The following is a 17,179-nucleotide window of genomic DNA, read 5'->3' as shown; positions in this document are numbered from 1 at the left end:
CTGTCTCTTCCCCTTACTTCATATCCTCTCCTAAGTAAATTTATCCAAATCTTGACCTCTAGTCTCCATCCCTCTCCTGAGCCTTGGGTTATCTCCACCTAATTATCCCTACAGGAATTTCAAATTTAACATGTCCAAAAGTGAACTCATTATTTTACCTGCCACCCCAACCTGCCTTCCCCCTTCTTTCCCTATGGCATTAATGACAAGAATGTACATCTATTTTCCAAGAAATCTGAGTCATGCTAAATACCTCCCTTCTTCTTGCTACCTACCACTCTCAACCAGCAGCCAAATCCCATCAGTTCTCCATATGAAATATGTCATAAATTGACTCCTTCATCTTCCTCCTGATTACCAATGCCTTTATTCAGGCTTCTACCATATTTCACCAAACTACTGAAATTAAAGATTTTATTTATTTATTTGAGAGATAGAAAGCACGAGCAGGGGGGGAGGGGTAGAGGGAGAGGGAGAAGCAGACTACCTGCTGAGCAGGGAGCCCAATGCAGGGCTTGATTTCAGAGTCCTGGGATCATGACCTGAACCGAAGGCACTTAACCAACTGAGCCACCCAGGCACCCTGAAACTACTATAACTAAAAGAGCTATCTTCCTAAACTAAAAACTGTACTAGTACATACAATTCCCTGCTCAAAAACTTTCAATGGCTCCTCATTGCCTGTAGGATGAATTCCAAAGTCCTTACTGCCCTCACAATTTGACTGCTACCAACCATTTTTGTCTTACCTCCCCCCACTCACCTCCACAATCATATGCTCTGGTCATACAGAAGTACCCATTACTCCCTTAATAGGCTTTACTCTTTCTTTTATTCTTGAATTGTTCATACTGTTCCTGAAATATTTTCCATAGCTTCTCTGCCAACAAAGTCCTATCAAGACCTTTAAGACCTCCTGCTATATGTCATCTTCCTAACCCTCCTTGAGCAAAGTTAGGCATGCTCTCCTCTCAGCTCCCCTAGCACTTGATCCAGTTCTGATCAATGCTGCTTTCACAGCATTTAATCATGTTGCAACATTTGCTTATATATTTATTTCCCATGCTAAATTCTGAGCTCTTCAAAGCAAGGATCATATCTTGACAATCTTTAAGGATCAGTGTCTTGTTTAATTAGTTACCTAGTTAATTAATGATGAAGAATCATAACTCCAAAGCTAACCTCTAGGCAGAATTGTTCTTGTGAATTAACTCAAGCATATATATTTAATTCTGAAATTTCTTCAAACTTATAAAAAAATAATTAATTCTTCAACCTTGTAAAAAAAAATTAACTATGGATCTAAACTACTTTTTTGGAGTATAGTATGAGATCCAAGATGGAAAGCTAATTCTAAGGAGCAAATGTTTTTGTCAAAAAAAAAAAAAGTTGGCTATATTTTTACTTTATTTGGTAGGTTTTTGATGAATTAGGATATTATATGTCCATAAAACTCTAGGTAAAAACGTCTGAAAAGTCAATCAAATCTACCATACAGATTATATGCATAATGAAGTCTAAAGTATAATTTGTTGGTATTTGTTTTTCCAATCTTTCATTTTTTGGTGGGAAGTTACTCTGAAAATTAGCTTTCAGGAAAGTTCACATAAAGACAAATTTTAGCCTTTTCACTTGCTGACTTTGGGGGTAGACTGTCTCTCTTTATCCATGTATGAGTCTGATGCAGTAGGGGATAATAAGGAAGGTCAAAAGGAACACAGCCCAGAAATTGGGAAGGAAGCCCCCAAAGGGCAGGTGTCACTAAGTCCACACACCAAAGCTGGAATGTAAGCAAGCATCCTGTGTCAGGTGTCATGCCTGTTTTGTTTACCACTACATCTCAAACTCCTGGAACAAAGCCTGACACATAGTTGGGCCTCAGAAAATATTTGTGGAAAGAGGGAAGAAAGGAAGGCAGAGGGAAGGAGGGTAGAAGGAAAAAAGATTTTAGGGTGTGAAAGGTATACAAGGTGTTCGTTGGAATCGTCTATGGAATTACTAAGCTTCTCACTTTTAAATTTTAATAATTTAGATTACATATGATAGAAACAGTTAGTGATCTTTTTCATAGCTAATATGGACTATAATTCTAACCAGAAACCCTAATTAACTTTTTCAGTATAGCCATTTTAACTTCTGAGGGCTAAAAAAATGAATAAAGTCTGCACAACTCTGTAATGTGGCATTTATATAAATTTGTCTTGATGTTGATGTCACATCAAGTCTTCCCATGCCTGCCTCTTAAGCCACTGAGGTTTAAAATGGCCTTCAGGAAGACTGTATATCATTTCCTGCGTTGGCCCCCCACTCTTCCAAAGGGACCATGTGACAAGAGAGCTCCTCAAATCAGAAACTGGTAACGTAGCAAATGAACAGACTTTGCCCTTTCATTTTCATCCCCAGCCCAGTTACTTTCTGAGAAGGTCTTAAATGTTGAAGATACTTACCAGGAATATATATTTTGTTTTGCTTGAGTCCATGAATCTGTACTAATTTCTCCGCCATGATAAATATGGGCCTCTGAATCAGAATAAACTTGTTGTTTCCCACCTCAAGTTTTTGTCTCATGAAAGTGAAAATTCCAAGTCCTGGGATCTGAACCCCCTGAAAGAAAAAAGGAGGGGGAAAAAAAGAGTAACAACCAGAATTCACTGAAGGGGTAAGGAAAAATAACCCTTAGTACCATTATCCAAAAAACATGGAAAGAATTAAGCATTAAAACAGTCAATGATCCCTACAATCTCCTATAGCTATAGCACATTATGACTCTAAGTTTCCATATAAATATAAATGTAATATATTGATCTCCAATGCTTCTGACATCAGATCGCCCATCTTCATTATCATTCAAGGGCTGTGAGGACTAAGAAAACTTGTATAGGTGCCATAGCTACTTTTAATCTATTTTTAAGATTCCTCTTATCCTGGGTACCTGGGTGGCTCAGTTGGTTAAGCGTCTGTCTTTGGCTCAGGTCATGACCCCAGGGTCCTCCAATGGAGCCCCACGTTGGGCTCCCTGCTCATCTGCTTCTCCCTCTCCATCTGCCTCTCCACCCCGCCCCCCACGCTGCCCTCATGCTCTCTCACATTTACTCTCTCTCAAATAAATAAATAAAATCCTTAAAAAAAAAAAAGAGTCCTCTTGTCCTAAATTGTGTGAAATTCTAAATTTTAATCATTTGCCATTAGAGAGAGGGAATTTAAGAGGCCACAAGAATCTCTGCTTTCTCATTCCATCTTTTAGGTTTTGTCTCTCATTTAAAATCAGACAATCCAGCATCCAAGGCATATGTTGCAGTGTAGTGATCTTGGCTGATGGGTAAAAGCAAATGTTTTTGGCTCTCAAACTGGGTCTCTGTCTCCCTGGAAATATCATACCTCAAGGGTTACAAATGCCTACAGGCACCATGAAAGAATGCAAGGGAGTGAAGGTAGCCAACCAGAGAATACAGTGGCTAGAAAGTACAAATCCCATTCAAAGGCGAGAGCCCATTGTTGGCTCCAGCCAAGTGTCATCATGCAGGAATGGAAAACTGGTATTGTTAAATCTGCTGATTTTTCAAGAAAAGAGAGAAACAGATGCAAAACTTTATATAGACTCCCCAAATTTTAGGTGGTGATGACTAATTCAAATTATCAGACCAAACCAAAGTTTGAAGGATGAATTTGGCCCAAGGGCTGTTATATTGGGACCTCTGAGTAGCATATAAGTTCCACAATTTTCCAGCTCCCCCCAAACTCCTCAAATATCTGTTCAGTTCTATGGCATCCAAACTCAAGGCTGGGCACAGTTTCTCATTTTTGGCAAGATGAGTTCAGTCTCTGATTGTCTTCTTGTATTTAAGTTAAAACCCATTCCCTTCAAGGAGGCAAAACAGGAAGCAGTATATCCTTCTATAACTATGCCAGGAACTATCAAATCACAGATAAACAGAATTCATCTAGCTCCTCTACACATAGCCAGGCTAGTCAGTGATCTGCTTGGTATCAACTAGAAGAGCAGAACTTTTATGAATTCATTACCTAAAAATTAAATCCATGTTTGTTAAATCTACTATCCATAAGTCGTAAGTGGGAGCATCATAAAATTACAGGACTGAAAGTTAAATTGGATGGCCCTAAAGTCGGCTATCTTGTTCACAGCAAACTTATACAAGACTAAGGAGGAAAAGTCCTTTGGACTCTTGCATTAAACTTAAAGTATAAATCTTACCTTGTGTAGGGATAGTTGTCGTTCCACAAATTCTGACACGTTTGCCCAGATAGTAGAGACTTCTAAAATTCAAAGGAAATAAAAAATAATTTATTTAAGCACTCATGCGATAGAATCTAGTGCTAGTAAATAAAAAAGTAAATATGAAATGCAGAATCAAATAATGGTAATTCCTAATTAATTTAGAATTAACAGAAAGTAAGGTCATTCCCCAAAGTTAACTTTCCTAGTAACTAAAGCTCACCCTTTTAAGTTCCAAAAATGTACTTAATAATAACAATAAATTTTTGAATAAAATCTTTCTAGGATAAAAGGAACTCTATCACATATTTGCTTTTATTCTATAAAGGAAATTCTATAAATTCTATAAAACTGTGACAGAGTTCCTTTTATCCTATAAATAGAACTAGCCAAGTATAATCTAGACTTTTTATAAGTTTTTATTTAAATTTCAGTTACTTAACATAGAATGTAATGTTAGTTTCTGGTGTACAATTTAGTGGTTAACACTTCCATACAACGCCTGGTGCTCATCACAAGTTCGACCCTTAATCCCCATCACCTATTTCACCCTAGCCTTTTCTTTTCTTTTTTAATTAACATATAATGTATTATTTGTTTCAGGAGTACAGGTCTGTGATTCATCAGTCTTACAGAATAAACAGCGCTCATCAAAACACATACCCTCCCTAATGTCAATCACCAACCACTTCATCCCACCCCCCTCCACTCCAGCAACCCTCGGTTTGTTTCCTAAGATTAAGAGTCTTTTATGGTTTGTCTCCCTCTCTGGTTTCTTCCCTAGCAAATCATCTTCTTTATCCATTCATCTGTCGATGGACATCTAGGCTTTTTCCATAGTTTGGCTATTGTGGACATTGCAAATTTTAGGATTATTTGTTCCAGCTCTGTGAAAAAAGTTGATGGTACTTTGATAGGGATTGCACTGAATGTGTAGATTGCTCTAGGTAGCATTGACATCTTCACAATATTTGTTCTTCCAATCCATGAGCATGGAACGTTTTTCCATTTCTTTGTGCCTTCCTCAATTTCTTTCATGAGTACTCTATAGTTATCTGAGTACAGATCCTTCGCCTCTTTGGTTAGATTTATTCCTAGGTATCTTATGGTTTTTGGTGCAACTGTAAATGGGATCAACTTCTTAATTGCTCTTTGTTCTGTCTTGTTGCTGGTGTATAGAAAGGCAACTGATTTCTGTGCATTGATTTTATATCCTGCCACTTTACTGAATTCCTGTATGAATTCTAGCAATTTTGGGATGGAGTCCTTCGGGTTTTCCACATAAAGTATCATATCATCTGCAAAGAGTGAGAATTTAACTACTTCTTTGCTGATTCAGATGCCTTTTCTTTCTTTTTGTTATCTGATTGCTGAGGCTAGGATGTCTAGTACTATGTTGAACAGCAGTGGTGATAGTGGACATCCCTGCCGTGTTCCTGACCTTAGGGGAAAAGCTCTCAGTTTTTCCCTGTTGAGAATGATATTTGCTGTGGGTTTTTCATAGATGGCTTTTATGATATTGAGGTATGTACCCTCCATCCCTATACTGTGAGGAATTTTAATCAAGAAAGGATGCTGTACTTTGTCAAATGCTTTTTCTGTATCTATTGAGAGTATCATATGGTTCTTGTCCTTTCTTTTATTAATGTAGTGTATCACACCGATTGATTTGCAAATGTTGAACCAAACTTGTAGCTCAGGAATAAATCTCACTTGTTCATGGTGAATAATCCTTTTAATGTACTGTTGGATCCTATTGGCTAGTATTTTGGTGAGAATTTTTGCATCCATGTTCATCAGGGATATTGGTCTGTAATTCTCCTTTTTGGTGGGGTCTTTGGTTTTGGGATCAAGGTAAAGGCTGGCCTCATAAAATGAGTTTGGAAGTTTTCCTTCCATTTCTATTTTTTGCAATAGTTTCAGAAGAATAGAATTCTTCTTTAAATGTGGTAGAATTCCCCTGGGAAGCCATTTGGCCCTGGGCTCTTGTTTGTTGGGAGATTTTTGATTACTGCTTCAATTTCCTTGCTGGTTATGGGTCTGTTCAGGTTTTCTATTTCTTCCTGGTGTAGTTTTGGTAGTTTATACGTCTCTAGGAATGCATTCATTTCTTCCAGATTGTCTAATTCATTGGCATATAGTCGCTCATAATATGTTCTTATAATTGTATTTCTTCGGTGTTGGTTGTGATCTCTCCTCTTTCATTATGATTTTATTTATTTGGGTCCTTTCTCTTTTCTTTTTATAAGTCTGGCCACAGGTCTATCAATCATATTAATTCTTTCAAGGAATGAGCTCCTAGCTTCATTGAACTGTTCACTGTTCCTTTGGCTTCTATTTCATTGATTTCTGCTCTACTCTTTATTATTTCTCTTCTCTTACTGGGTTTAGGCTTTATTTGCTGTTCTTTCTCCAGCTCCTTTAGGTGTAGGGTTAGGTTGTGTATTTGAGACCTTTCTTGTTTCTTAAGAAAGACTTGCATCGCTGTATTCTTCCCCCTTAGGACAGCCTTTGCCACATCCCAAAGATTTTGTTGTGTTTTCATTTTCACTTGTTTCCATGAAGTTTTTTAATTCTTCTTTAATTTCCTGGTTGACCCATTCATTCTTTAGTAGGATGCTCTTCAGCCTCCATGTATTTGAGTTCTTTCCAACTTTCCTCTTATGATTGAGCTCGAGTTTCAAAGCATTGTGGTCTGAAAATATGCAGTCTTTTGGTACTGGTTGAGACCTGATTTGTGACCCAGGATGTGATCTATTCTGGAGAATGTTCCATGTGCACCAGAGAAGAATGTGTATTCTGTAGCTTTGGGATGGAATGTTCTGAATATATCTGTGAAGGCCATCTAGTCCAGTGTGTCATTTAAAGCCCTTATTTCCTCATTGATCTTTTGCTTAGATGATCTGTCCATTTCTGTGAGGGAGCTGTTAAAGTCCCCTACTGGACTTTATTGTATTGTTGTTGTATTGCTGTTGTATTGTATTGTTGTTGATGTGTTTCTTTGATTTTGTTATTAATTGGATTATGTAATTTGCTGCTCCCGTGTTAGGGGCAGAAATATTTACAGTTGTTAGATCTTCTTGTTGGATAGACCCTTTAAGTAGGATATAGTGTCCTTCCTCATCTCTTATTACAGTCTTTGGTTTAAAATCTAATTTGTCTGGGCGCCTGGGTGGCTCAGTTGGTTAAGCGACTGTCTTCGGCTCAGGTCATGATCCTGGAGTCCCGGGATCGAGTCCCGCATCGGGCTCCCTGCTCAGCGGGGAGTCTGCTTCTCCCTCTGACCCTCTTCCCTCTCATGCTCTCTATCTCTCATTCTCTCTCTCTCAAATAAATAAATAAAATCTTTAAAATAAATAAATAAATAAATAAATAAATAAATAAAATCTAATTTGTCTGATATAAGGATTGCCAGCCCAGCTTTCTTTTGATGTCCATTAGCATGATAAATGGTTTTCCACCCCCTCACTTTAAATCTGGAGGTGTTTTTGGGTCTAAAATGAGTCTCTTGCAGACAGCATATCGATGGGTCTTGCTTCTTTATCCAATTTGATATCCTGTGTCTTTTGATTGGGGCATTTAGCGCATTTACATTCAGGGTAACTATTGAAAGATATGAATTTAGTGCCATTGTATTGCCTGTAAGATGACTGTTACTGTATATTGTCTCTGTTCCTTTCTGGTCTATGTTACTTTTGGGCTCTCTCTTTGCTTAGAGCAACCCTTTCAATATTTTTTGTAGGGCTGGTTTGGTGATTGCAAATTCTTTTCGTTTCTGTTTGTCCTGGAAGCTTTGTATCTCTTCATTTTCAATGACAGCCTTACCCTAGCCTTTTCTTAATGACCCATTCAAAAAGCATTTCTGGAGTGTCTACTCTGTGCCATCTGATAAATATAAACCTTCATTCATATACCATTCTATAACATAGGAATAAAGTCAAACACCATTGAGGCAGGAAAGGCTGTTGTCTGTACATTAACTGTCTCCATACTTCTGTATTTGCTTAATTCTTTTTTCTTGGTGCGGGGGGGCTCTTTAGTAAGAGATTTTGTGTATGTTTGTGTGTGTGTGTGTGTGTGTGTGTGATCTTTCTCCACAACCCTGCCCAGATGATAAACTCCATGACAGCAGGGACCTAAGTTGTTTGGTGCACTAAATCTTTGTGTACTATCAACAGTGAGTAGCATGTAGTAGCCTTCAATATTTTTTAAATGTCTTATGTCTATAGAACATCATTACTAAATCTATAAAACAACATATTCTTTTTCTAATTGAGATTCAATTGACACAATATTATATTAGTTTCAGGTGTACACCATGATTCGATATTTGTCTATATTGCAAAATGATCACCATATTTTTGCTTAATTTTTGACTTGCTTTTCGTTCTCATTTGTTAATGTTAGACTACCACATGTCACCACTCTCTGCTGTTAGTGCTCTGCAGAACCCCTGCCTAATCCTAATTTACTGCTCTGACTTGCTGTTTTTGATTTCAACAGATATACTAATATTATCTCTAAAACAATAATTTTTAACCACAGACATTAGGGTAGGGACCCAAGGTCTTGAATCAGTGCATAGACTTCTCACTATCTGCTTTGAATGATCAGAGAAAGGTCTTCTATGTTTTTCTTGTTCTGAGCTGTGTTCTCCACCCTCCCCCCCAAAAAAAACTGTGGAAGAAAAATAAGTAGTTGCCAATAACTAGTGTTAAATATGGGATATGAAGTTATACTCTAGGTATAACCAATATTTAGAAATACAGAGACTTGGTGGTGGCCACTGCAGAACGGACTTTGCTGGCTCATGCGCCTCACTCCCCTTCCTCTGCAACTGAGTCTGACAAACCCAATATGGCTTAGAGTGAGAAATTTGATAAATCAAAATTGAAGAAGACAGAAACTCAGGAGAAAAATCCACTGCCTTCCAAAGAAATGACTGAACAGGAAAAGCAAGCAGGCGAATCTTAATGAGGCGTGCACAGCCAACATGCATGGTACATTCCACAAGCATTGCCTTCTTACTTCTTTTAGCTGTTTAACTTTGTCAGATGCAAAGAAGTTGGATCAAGTTTAAATGGCTGTGCTGCCCTTTTTCACATCAAAGAATTCAAAACTACTGACAACGAAAACCGCGCTTGCCTCTCCCATCTGCCTATCTGACTGGCGGGGAAGGAAAAGAACTTGCATGTTGGTAAAGGAAGAAGCTGGGTGGGAGGACAGTGAAATCTAGAGTAAAAATGAAGCTGGTCCAAAGTGTCCTGCAGGCTGTAAAATGCAGTTTAACCAGAGTGACATTTTTTTGTTCAATTTTAATTACTGAAATGCATAATTTTAATATACAAATAAAAAATTTTTAGACTTGGAAAAAAAAAAAGAAACACAGAAAATTAAGTCTGTGTTGACATCTCCATTCCAAACCCAATGATGTGTGTGTATTAAAGATACTTTCCAGGGGCACCTGTGTGGCTCAGTCAGTTGAGCATCTGACTCTTGATTTCAGCTCAGGTCGTGATCCCATGGTTCTGGGATCCAGTTCCGTGTTGGGCTCTGTGCTCAGTGTGGAATCTGCTTGAGATTCTCTCTCCTTCTGCCCCTCACCCAGCTCATGCTCTTGTTCTCTCTCTCAAATAAATAAATAAAATCTTTCTTAAAAAAAAAAAGATACTTTCCATTGAGGAACTCTTTGCAAATCAAGAGTGTTATGTTTTATTTTTTTTAAAGATTTTATTTATTTATTTGACAGAGAGAGAGAGAGAGCACAAGCAGGCAGAGAGGCAGGCAGAGGAAGAGGGAGAAGCAGACTCTCCACTGAGCAGGGAGCCCGACATGGGGCTCGATCCCAGGATCTGGGATTATGACCTGAGCCGAAGGCAGCTGCTTAACCAACTAAACCACCCAGGCGCCCCTAGAGTGTTATGTTTTAATTCTCAAAATAAAAGATCAAGAACAGTGACATTTACCAGTTTGCCACTTTGGGATATGGATGCAGCTGGTGACAAAAGACAAATTCTCTCCCTACTTTGGAAACTGCTTGATTTATTTGTATAACTTTTATTTCTTTTTTTTCTTTTTTTAAAATTTAAATTCAATTAATCAACATATAATGTATTATTTGTATCACAGACCTTCACCTATAGGTCTGTGATTCATCAGTCTTATACAATACCCAGTGTTCATTACAACACACACCCTCCCCAGTTACCCATCCCTCCACACCCCTCCAGCAACCCTCAGTTTGCTTCATATGATTAAAAGTCTCTTATGGGGTGCCTGGGTGGCTCAGATGGTTAAGCATCTGCCTTCGGCTCAGGTCATGATCCCAGAGTCCTGGGATCAAGTCCCACATCGGGCTCCCTGCTCCTTGGGAGCCTGCTTCTCCCTCTGCCTCTCTCTGTCTCTCATGAATAAATAAATAAAATCTTTAAAAAAAAAAAATAAAAGTCTCTTATGGTTTGTCTCCCTCTCTGGTTTCATCTTGTTTCATTTTTTCCTCTCTTTCCCCTATGATCCTCTGCCTTGTTTCTTAAATTCCACATGTCAATGAGATCATATAATTGTCTCTCTCTGATTGACTTATTTCACTTAACATAATATAAAACTTTTATTTCTAATGGCTTAAACCACTACTTAAGGCAGGGCAATTGCAATCTTTTAATTCCAGTATATCAGGATTATAAATATTTTTATTAATATGCCAGAGAAGGAATAGGTAGGCAATGAGAAGTAGCAGTGATTCTCATGGGCATCTGGGAACAAGTTGGGTGATAGAAATTCACTCACCCACCAAAGAAAACTCGGGTTGCATGCTACAGTGAGCCAAGTGACAAGATTACAACCAAGTGTTTCCTCTGCTCTGCTCCATCCTACTGTATTCCCCACTCTTTCCCACCACCATAGACAAAAGAATTCTACTTCTGGTTGCTAAGAACTAAGAAGGTCTTACAACCAATCCCAATTGTATACTGAGTCAAAATTTTCATCATGACCAAAAATGTCATTAATTTACTAATAATACAGAATCTCCATACCCAGATTTACATGGAGACCTTTCAAATTAAGTCAAAACTATTAAGTCTTTCACCTAGACTCATGATAGGCAGCTCAAATTTCAGGAAAATAATCTATACCAAAAGGAAATGATTTAATTAGAGCCAGGAGAAACTATATAGCTTGCAACCAAACCCTAATGAAAAGACTTGACTGAGCTTAACTGGAAATTTGAGGATCATCTTTCTTCATTTGGATGATATATTCAAGTCATGTTATTTTACTCTATACAATCTAACAGGCAAAGTTATATAAGAGCAGAGTTTATTATTCTAAACCGAAATTTGCTATTTCTTACTGAAGAAAAAAAGAAAAGCTGCACATCATTCCCTTTAGGAAGCTTTAGGGTCCTGCACTTCAATTGGAATAGACAGATTTGAAAATCTTACAAACTATGATTTTTAACTTTAATTTTTCTGACATCCCAAAGTCAGAGAGGGTATCACTAAATCTCAAAACAAAAAGAATTGTAATCCAGTCTAAGAAGCAAGTTAAAGAATATGCTAATTTTACATTTTAGAGAAAGGTGTAATACCAAGAATCACTATTATAAAGAAATAATCCCTAGACATACCTTCTATACTTAGTTCAACCATCATTTGACCTCAAATTCTAAACATTTTATGCATTCAAAACCATATTTTTAAACACAACACCAAGTAGCAGGAATACTGTATTTTATATATGATCATTATAAAAAAGAACTAAGTGTCCATTATGTAAATTATAGAATAATACATGCTTGAAATAGATATTAATACCAAATATAAAAGATAAGCTCCCTGACTTCGTAAGACATCTTCTAAAATTAAAATACCAACACACAAACAAAGTAAAATATTCAAGAATGATTTGAACAAAGAAACATATTCCCAGAGCATAGTGCAGTGAAAAGATCAGTGTGTTGCACTGAAGACCTACAGCCTTCCTGCCTCCAAAGATTGCTAGCTATGTAATCTTCAAAAGTTTGACCGAGTTCACATCCATAAAATGATGACAGGACCTTCTAAGTACCATAACTACATAATACTTAACTTCAGTGAAACATATGGAAGTAACAGGACTCAATATATACAATGATGTAAAGTTAATTTATGTGTTTTGCTGAGATTGGAAGTTTATCCTCATCTCCTTCACAATGGGTCATTTGTGAACGTTAATAAGTAGTTACTTGACTTCTGTTTCTGTCCTTCAACCAATAAAGCTCTTGCTGAGGTCCCCAATGGTCTCCTTGTCAAAAGATTCAATAGATATGTTTAATTTTCACCTCTCTGACCCCTCAGTCATATCTAACACTGATGACCACTCTCTCCTCCTTTAAACACCTCTCCTGTTGGCTTTTGTGACAACTACGGTCTCTTGGGTTTTCTTCCTATCTGTCTAGCCATTTCTTCTCAGTCTCCTTTGTAAGCTCATCTTTCTCAACTCAGCCATTAAATGTTGGAATTTTTGGGCACCTGGTTGGCTCAGTTGGTTAAGCGTCTGCCAACAGCTCAGGTCATGATCCCAGGGTCCTGGGATCGAGTCCCACAGGGGGCCCCCTGCTCAGTAGGGAATCTGCTTCTCCCTCTGCCCCTTCTCTTCCCTCCCACCCCGCTCATGCTCTCTCTCTCAAATGGGTAAATAAATAAATAAATAAATAAATAAATAAATAAATAAAATGAATGTTGGAATTTTCAAAGGTACAGCCCTCGGCCTTCATTCTTCACTCCAGACTCTTCTTAAGCAGTCACACCCATGCCTAGGGCTTTAATGACCACCAAAATGCTGATGACCCCCAAGTGTTTTTTTAGAAGCCCAGATGCCCTCCCCATTTTCAGGTTCTGGACCTGTGTATCCAACTGCCTCTTTGGATATCTCACAGAGACTCTTCACGTGCTCAAAACCAGCATCTTCCTCCCCTTAAATCTTGCCTGTAACCAGGGTTTCAATCACAATGACTGGCACAATCATCTATTCAATTATATAAGCCAGGAACTCAATTCATCCTCGAGACTTCCTTTCTCTGCCACCTTCCTATCCAGTTCACCACCACAATCTGTAGATTTTACCTCTAAATAGCCTTTCAGTCTGTCTACTTCTCTCCACTTTTACTGCTACCAATTTAGACCAAGCTACCATTCACTCTCACTTAAGTTACTGTTCTAGGCATCCTTGACTCTCCAATTCATTCTCCACTTGGCAACCAAAGCAATCTTTTTCAAAACACAGACTTGATCACATCATTCAACTCCTCCTTTAGCTCCATGCAAAACACTTAACGGCCTTCAATCAGGCTTAAAATAAAGGCCACTATCCTTAATATGATTTACAAGGCCCTGCATCACCTGACCTGTTTCTCCAGCCTCCTTTAGAAAACACTCACTCCTACACTTACAAAGCAGCCATTTTTACTTTCCTTCAATTCCTCAAGTCACCCCTTTCATCAACACACTCTTGTTTTTTCATCAACACACTTTCATCAACACACTCTTGTTTTTTCCTCTGCCAAAAACACTGTTGCCTCCCCTCCACTCCCTACCATACTGATCCATCTCATCTATTTAACTGCAATTCATTCTTCACGTTAGCTCAAATCTCTTCTTCAGCAAATCTTGACACACATCCCCATCCTCGCCCTCAGTAAAAGTTCCCAGTGTACCATGCACCTCCTTCTTAGTAGCACTTACTAATTGTAAATTAATATTTATTTCTGTGATTATTTGGTTAATGTGTATCTCTTCCCCACTAGACTATAAATTCCAAGGTTTTTGCTCACCATCAGTTCTCTGGTACCCAACACATAGAAGGTTCTCAAAATCACTCATAAATAAATTATATATAAATTTATAAATATGGCAAATATTTTTTAATCCATAAAACCATTATATTTAATGCTTCTTTTAGAATTATTGTAACAGGAAAAAATAGGAGTGATGCAGGGGAAAGAAAAGAGGCATCTATTCCTATTTATTTTTGTCTTCTTCAGTTATTTGGTTAAAGCATAGGCAATGTCCCTAAATTACAAGACTTGATAGTAACAATAGTTTCCATTTCTAGAAAACCAAGGGCTCCCATTGCTTACAGACATCTCAGTGTCACTTTAGGGGGACTCATCTAAGAAACTATGCTTTTGATCAAGTCTAGTAAGATTTCTATAAGAAGCTGCCGGGTCTTCTTCCAACCACCCAGTTCCTTTTATGATCATCTCACTTAACACAACCCCAAAACATCAAGGGCAACCAAGGTAACCTTTTCTTTGCATGAAGTCTGAGAAGGAGCCATTTGGGGTGGTTGTTTTTAGCTAACATTTATTGAGCTCTTACTTTGTGCTAGTACCCAAGTTAATACATTATCTCCTTTAATCAAAATCCTCAGCTGGCCCCTTTATTGATTCCCATTAAGGCAGTCAATAAAGAAACTGTCTCTGGGCATCCAACGTGAGCCTGCTGTGATTACCAGCTGGTTGCCAAGACAAAATGGCCACTCCAGAGGATAGGGAAGATTTTCCACTTCCCCACAAGTGGGTTAAGATCCAGCCCCCAGGGCCCTCGCCCCACATCGCTTACCCTCCTGGCTCAGTGACAGCAGCGTGGGCAGCACCTGCCTGCCCAGGTCTTGCACGGAAGGGACGATGGTGTCCAACATCGCAGGTCTCCAGTTGGCTAGGTGCTCAGTCCTCGATGGGTCTCTTCTTTCTTTATATGGAGTTTGTACAAAAGTGAATTTCCCACCCTTCAATCCCCTCTCCTCAGAGCTTTGGATGTGCCTTAAAAACAAAAATTACCAAATCTTGATTTTTTTTCTTAAACGCTCTTTCTTGCTGTCCCTCCCACCATGTGCTGGCTCTGCCTGAGTGGCTCCCGCCGCAGGAACCCTGAGAGCTGTCCCGCACCAGTATGCAAATCCAAGCCCTCGGGGCCACCGAGAGGCCCAGTGAGAGGGTGAGCGGGAGCCAAGAGCTGGCAAGGAGGACTAAGGGAGGGAAGGCCAGCCGCAGGGAGGGCGAGGTTTGTTGCTAGGACGCGACAAAGGCTTCCTACGTTGCTAGGGTGTCAAAGTAAGGCCTTGGCCCCGCCTCCTACGATGGGTCGGGCGGGGCCCCACGTTGCCCGGGTGATTCCCGAGCTCCCAACAGCGAGTTGGGGAGTAACTTCACGTTTTTATCTTTGTTTTTTCTTTCCCTTCTTACCCTGGGCAGCGAAGAGACTTGCTCGTTTTTTTAAGCACTTTGGACCAATTTGGGAATACCTTTTAACCCTAGCGGTGGACATTTGAGTCTCCGGATCTGTGTGAGGGTTGCAGTTTGAACTGGACCTTGTTTCTCGCATTTGGTTTTCTTGGGCTCTCTTCTGAGGAAATGGAGAGCTGGAGGACTGGGGAGAGAAACTGACGTTTCTCTAATGACAGTCATTTTTTAATTCCCTGTACACTGCACGAATGTCATCCTACAGACTTGTTTTAATACTCTCCCCTCTGCTGATAATGAATTATCCCAAAGTGAACACATACCTAAGCCCCACCCAGGTCAAGAAATAGAACCCTTACATCCATCCCTCACTACTCAAGATTAGCCAAGCTACCCTATCTCTCTGAGGTTCTCTACGAAAACTGAGAGTTAATAAAACAAAAGTCACACAAAGAGTTTTCCCAGAGTGTGTCCCACAGAATACTAACTTCTTATGGCATAAATAAATGATAAGTGCAAAAAGGAAGGGAGGGAGAGGAAGGAAGCCCTGTCACCACAGAAACACCCCATTCCTCCTCCAGGCATTACTCCAACAAACATGATAAATTTGTTTTGCCTGTGTTTGAACTTCTGGAATCATATAGCATGTATTATTTTGTGTGTGGCTCTGTCATTCAACTGTGAGATTCTCCATGGCTTCTGTAGTAGCAATTTGTTCATCTTCACTGTTGCATATTATTCCTGTGCATGAATATGGCACAATGTATTTATCCATTCCACTGTGGAGGGAATATTTGAGTTATTTCCATTTGGGGGCCAATAGGAACAATGTTGCTGCAAACATTCTTGAGCAAAACTTTTGATGTACATACATACTCATTTCTGATGTATAAACAATTAGGAGTAGATTACTGGGTCATGGGAAATGCAGATTTTAACACATAATGCCAAGCAGATTTCCAAAGTGACTGTTGCAATGGTGGTGGGAGGGAGAAACTTCTGGCACTTCATGTGAACAGAAACTAGGGATGCCAGACGGCCTGCAATGTACAGGACAGTCCTATACAATGAAGACTATTCCACATTCTGCACTATGTTGAAATATTTCAACAGACTTCCATATAAGAAAAAAAAAAGGCTGCTTATGAAGCTAGAAAAAAATCCACTTTAAGTGCAAATACAAAGAAGTTTCTGCTTAATTTCAATATCACTTAATTTCCTAGAAACTCAAAATCCAAGTAAACCGGGGAATTATGCCTTTTTTTTCAGGATTTAAGATTATGCCTTTTTTTCAGGACTTAAGAAGAATTCTTCACTATTTAGGAAAACTATAATCATTATGATGGATGAGTCTCATGGCTGTTAAGTAGCCAACACACTTGAACCAGACTGCATTTTAGCTGTAGCATTCATAGTGATTCTTCCGGTTCATATAAGCATGTGGCAACTTCATTTGCCTTCCAGCATAGTCATGCCTCGACATGTAATAGCAAAATATATATTAAAATATACATTACTTACATTATACTAGAGTTCAGACTTTATATTCTTTTTTTTTTTAAGTAGGCTCCATGCTGGGCATGGAGCCCAATGCAGGGCTTGAACTCACAAACCTGAGGCTGAGAACTGAGCTGAGATCAAGAGTTAGATGCTTAACCTACCAAGCCACCCAGGTGCCCCCTTTATATTCATTTTTAAATGGTATGGGTAAATAAGCTGAATTA

At 38.8% G+C, this 17,179-nt stretch overlaps 1 protein-coding gene and 1 pseudogene across 9 annotated transcripts in view; one reads left to right on the top strand and one right to left on the bottom strand.

The window, feature by feature from the left end:
• Window positions 1–15,275, bottom strand: part of CCDC81 (coiled-coil domain containing 81) — a 52,057-nt gene extending 36,782 nt beyond the window's left edge. For all 9 annotated transcript variants that reach the window (XR_012374536.1, XR_012374535.1, XR_012374538.1 and 6 more), the window contains exons 1-3: window positions 14,836–15,275; window positions 4,214–4,275; window positions 2,448–2,604 (exon numbers count right to left, since the gene is read on the bottom strand). Coding sequence is in view for 4 of the 9 variants with exons in the window: in XM_025848642.2 (XP_025704427.1) it covers window positions 2,448–2,604; window positions 4,214–4,275; window positions 14,836–14,914 (298 nt within the window). In the remaining 5 variants the exon portion in view is untranslated. The remainder of the gene's footprint in view (window positions 1–2,447; window positions 2,605–4,213; window positions 4,276–14,835) is intronic.
• LOC112806231 (thymosin beta-4-like) lies at window positions 8,650–9,208 on the top strand (annotated as a pseudogene).
• Window positions 15,276–17,179: the final 1,904 nt, after the last annotated feature.

Source organism: Callorhinus ursinus, unplaced genomic scaffold, assembly GCF_003265705.2.
Source record: "Callorhinus ursinus isolate GAN/ISIS: 27379988/994484 unplaced genomic scaffold, GSC_fseal_2.0 scaffold35, whole genome shotgun sequence".
Lineage (NCBI taxonomy): Eukaryota > Metazoa > Chordata > Mammalia > Carnivora > Otariidae > Callorhinus > Callorhinus ursinus.
This window is presented reverse-complemented; position numbering and strand designations above follow the sequence as displayed.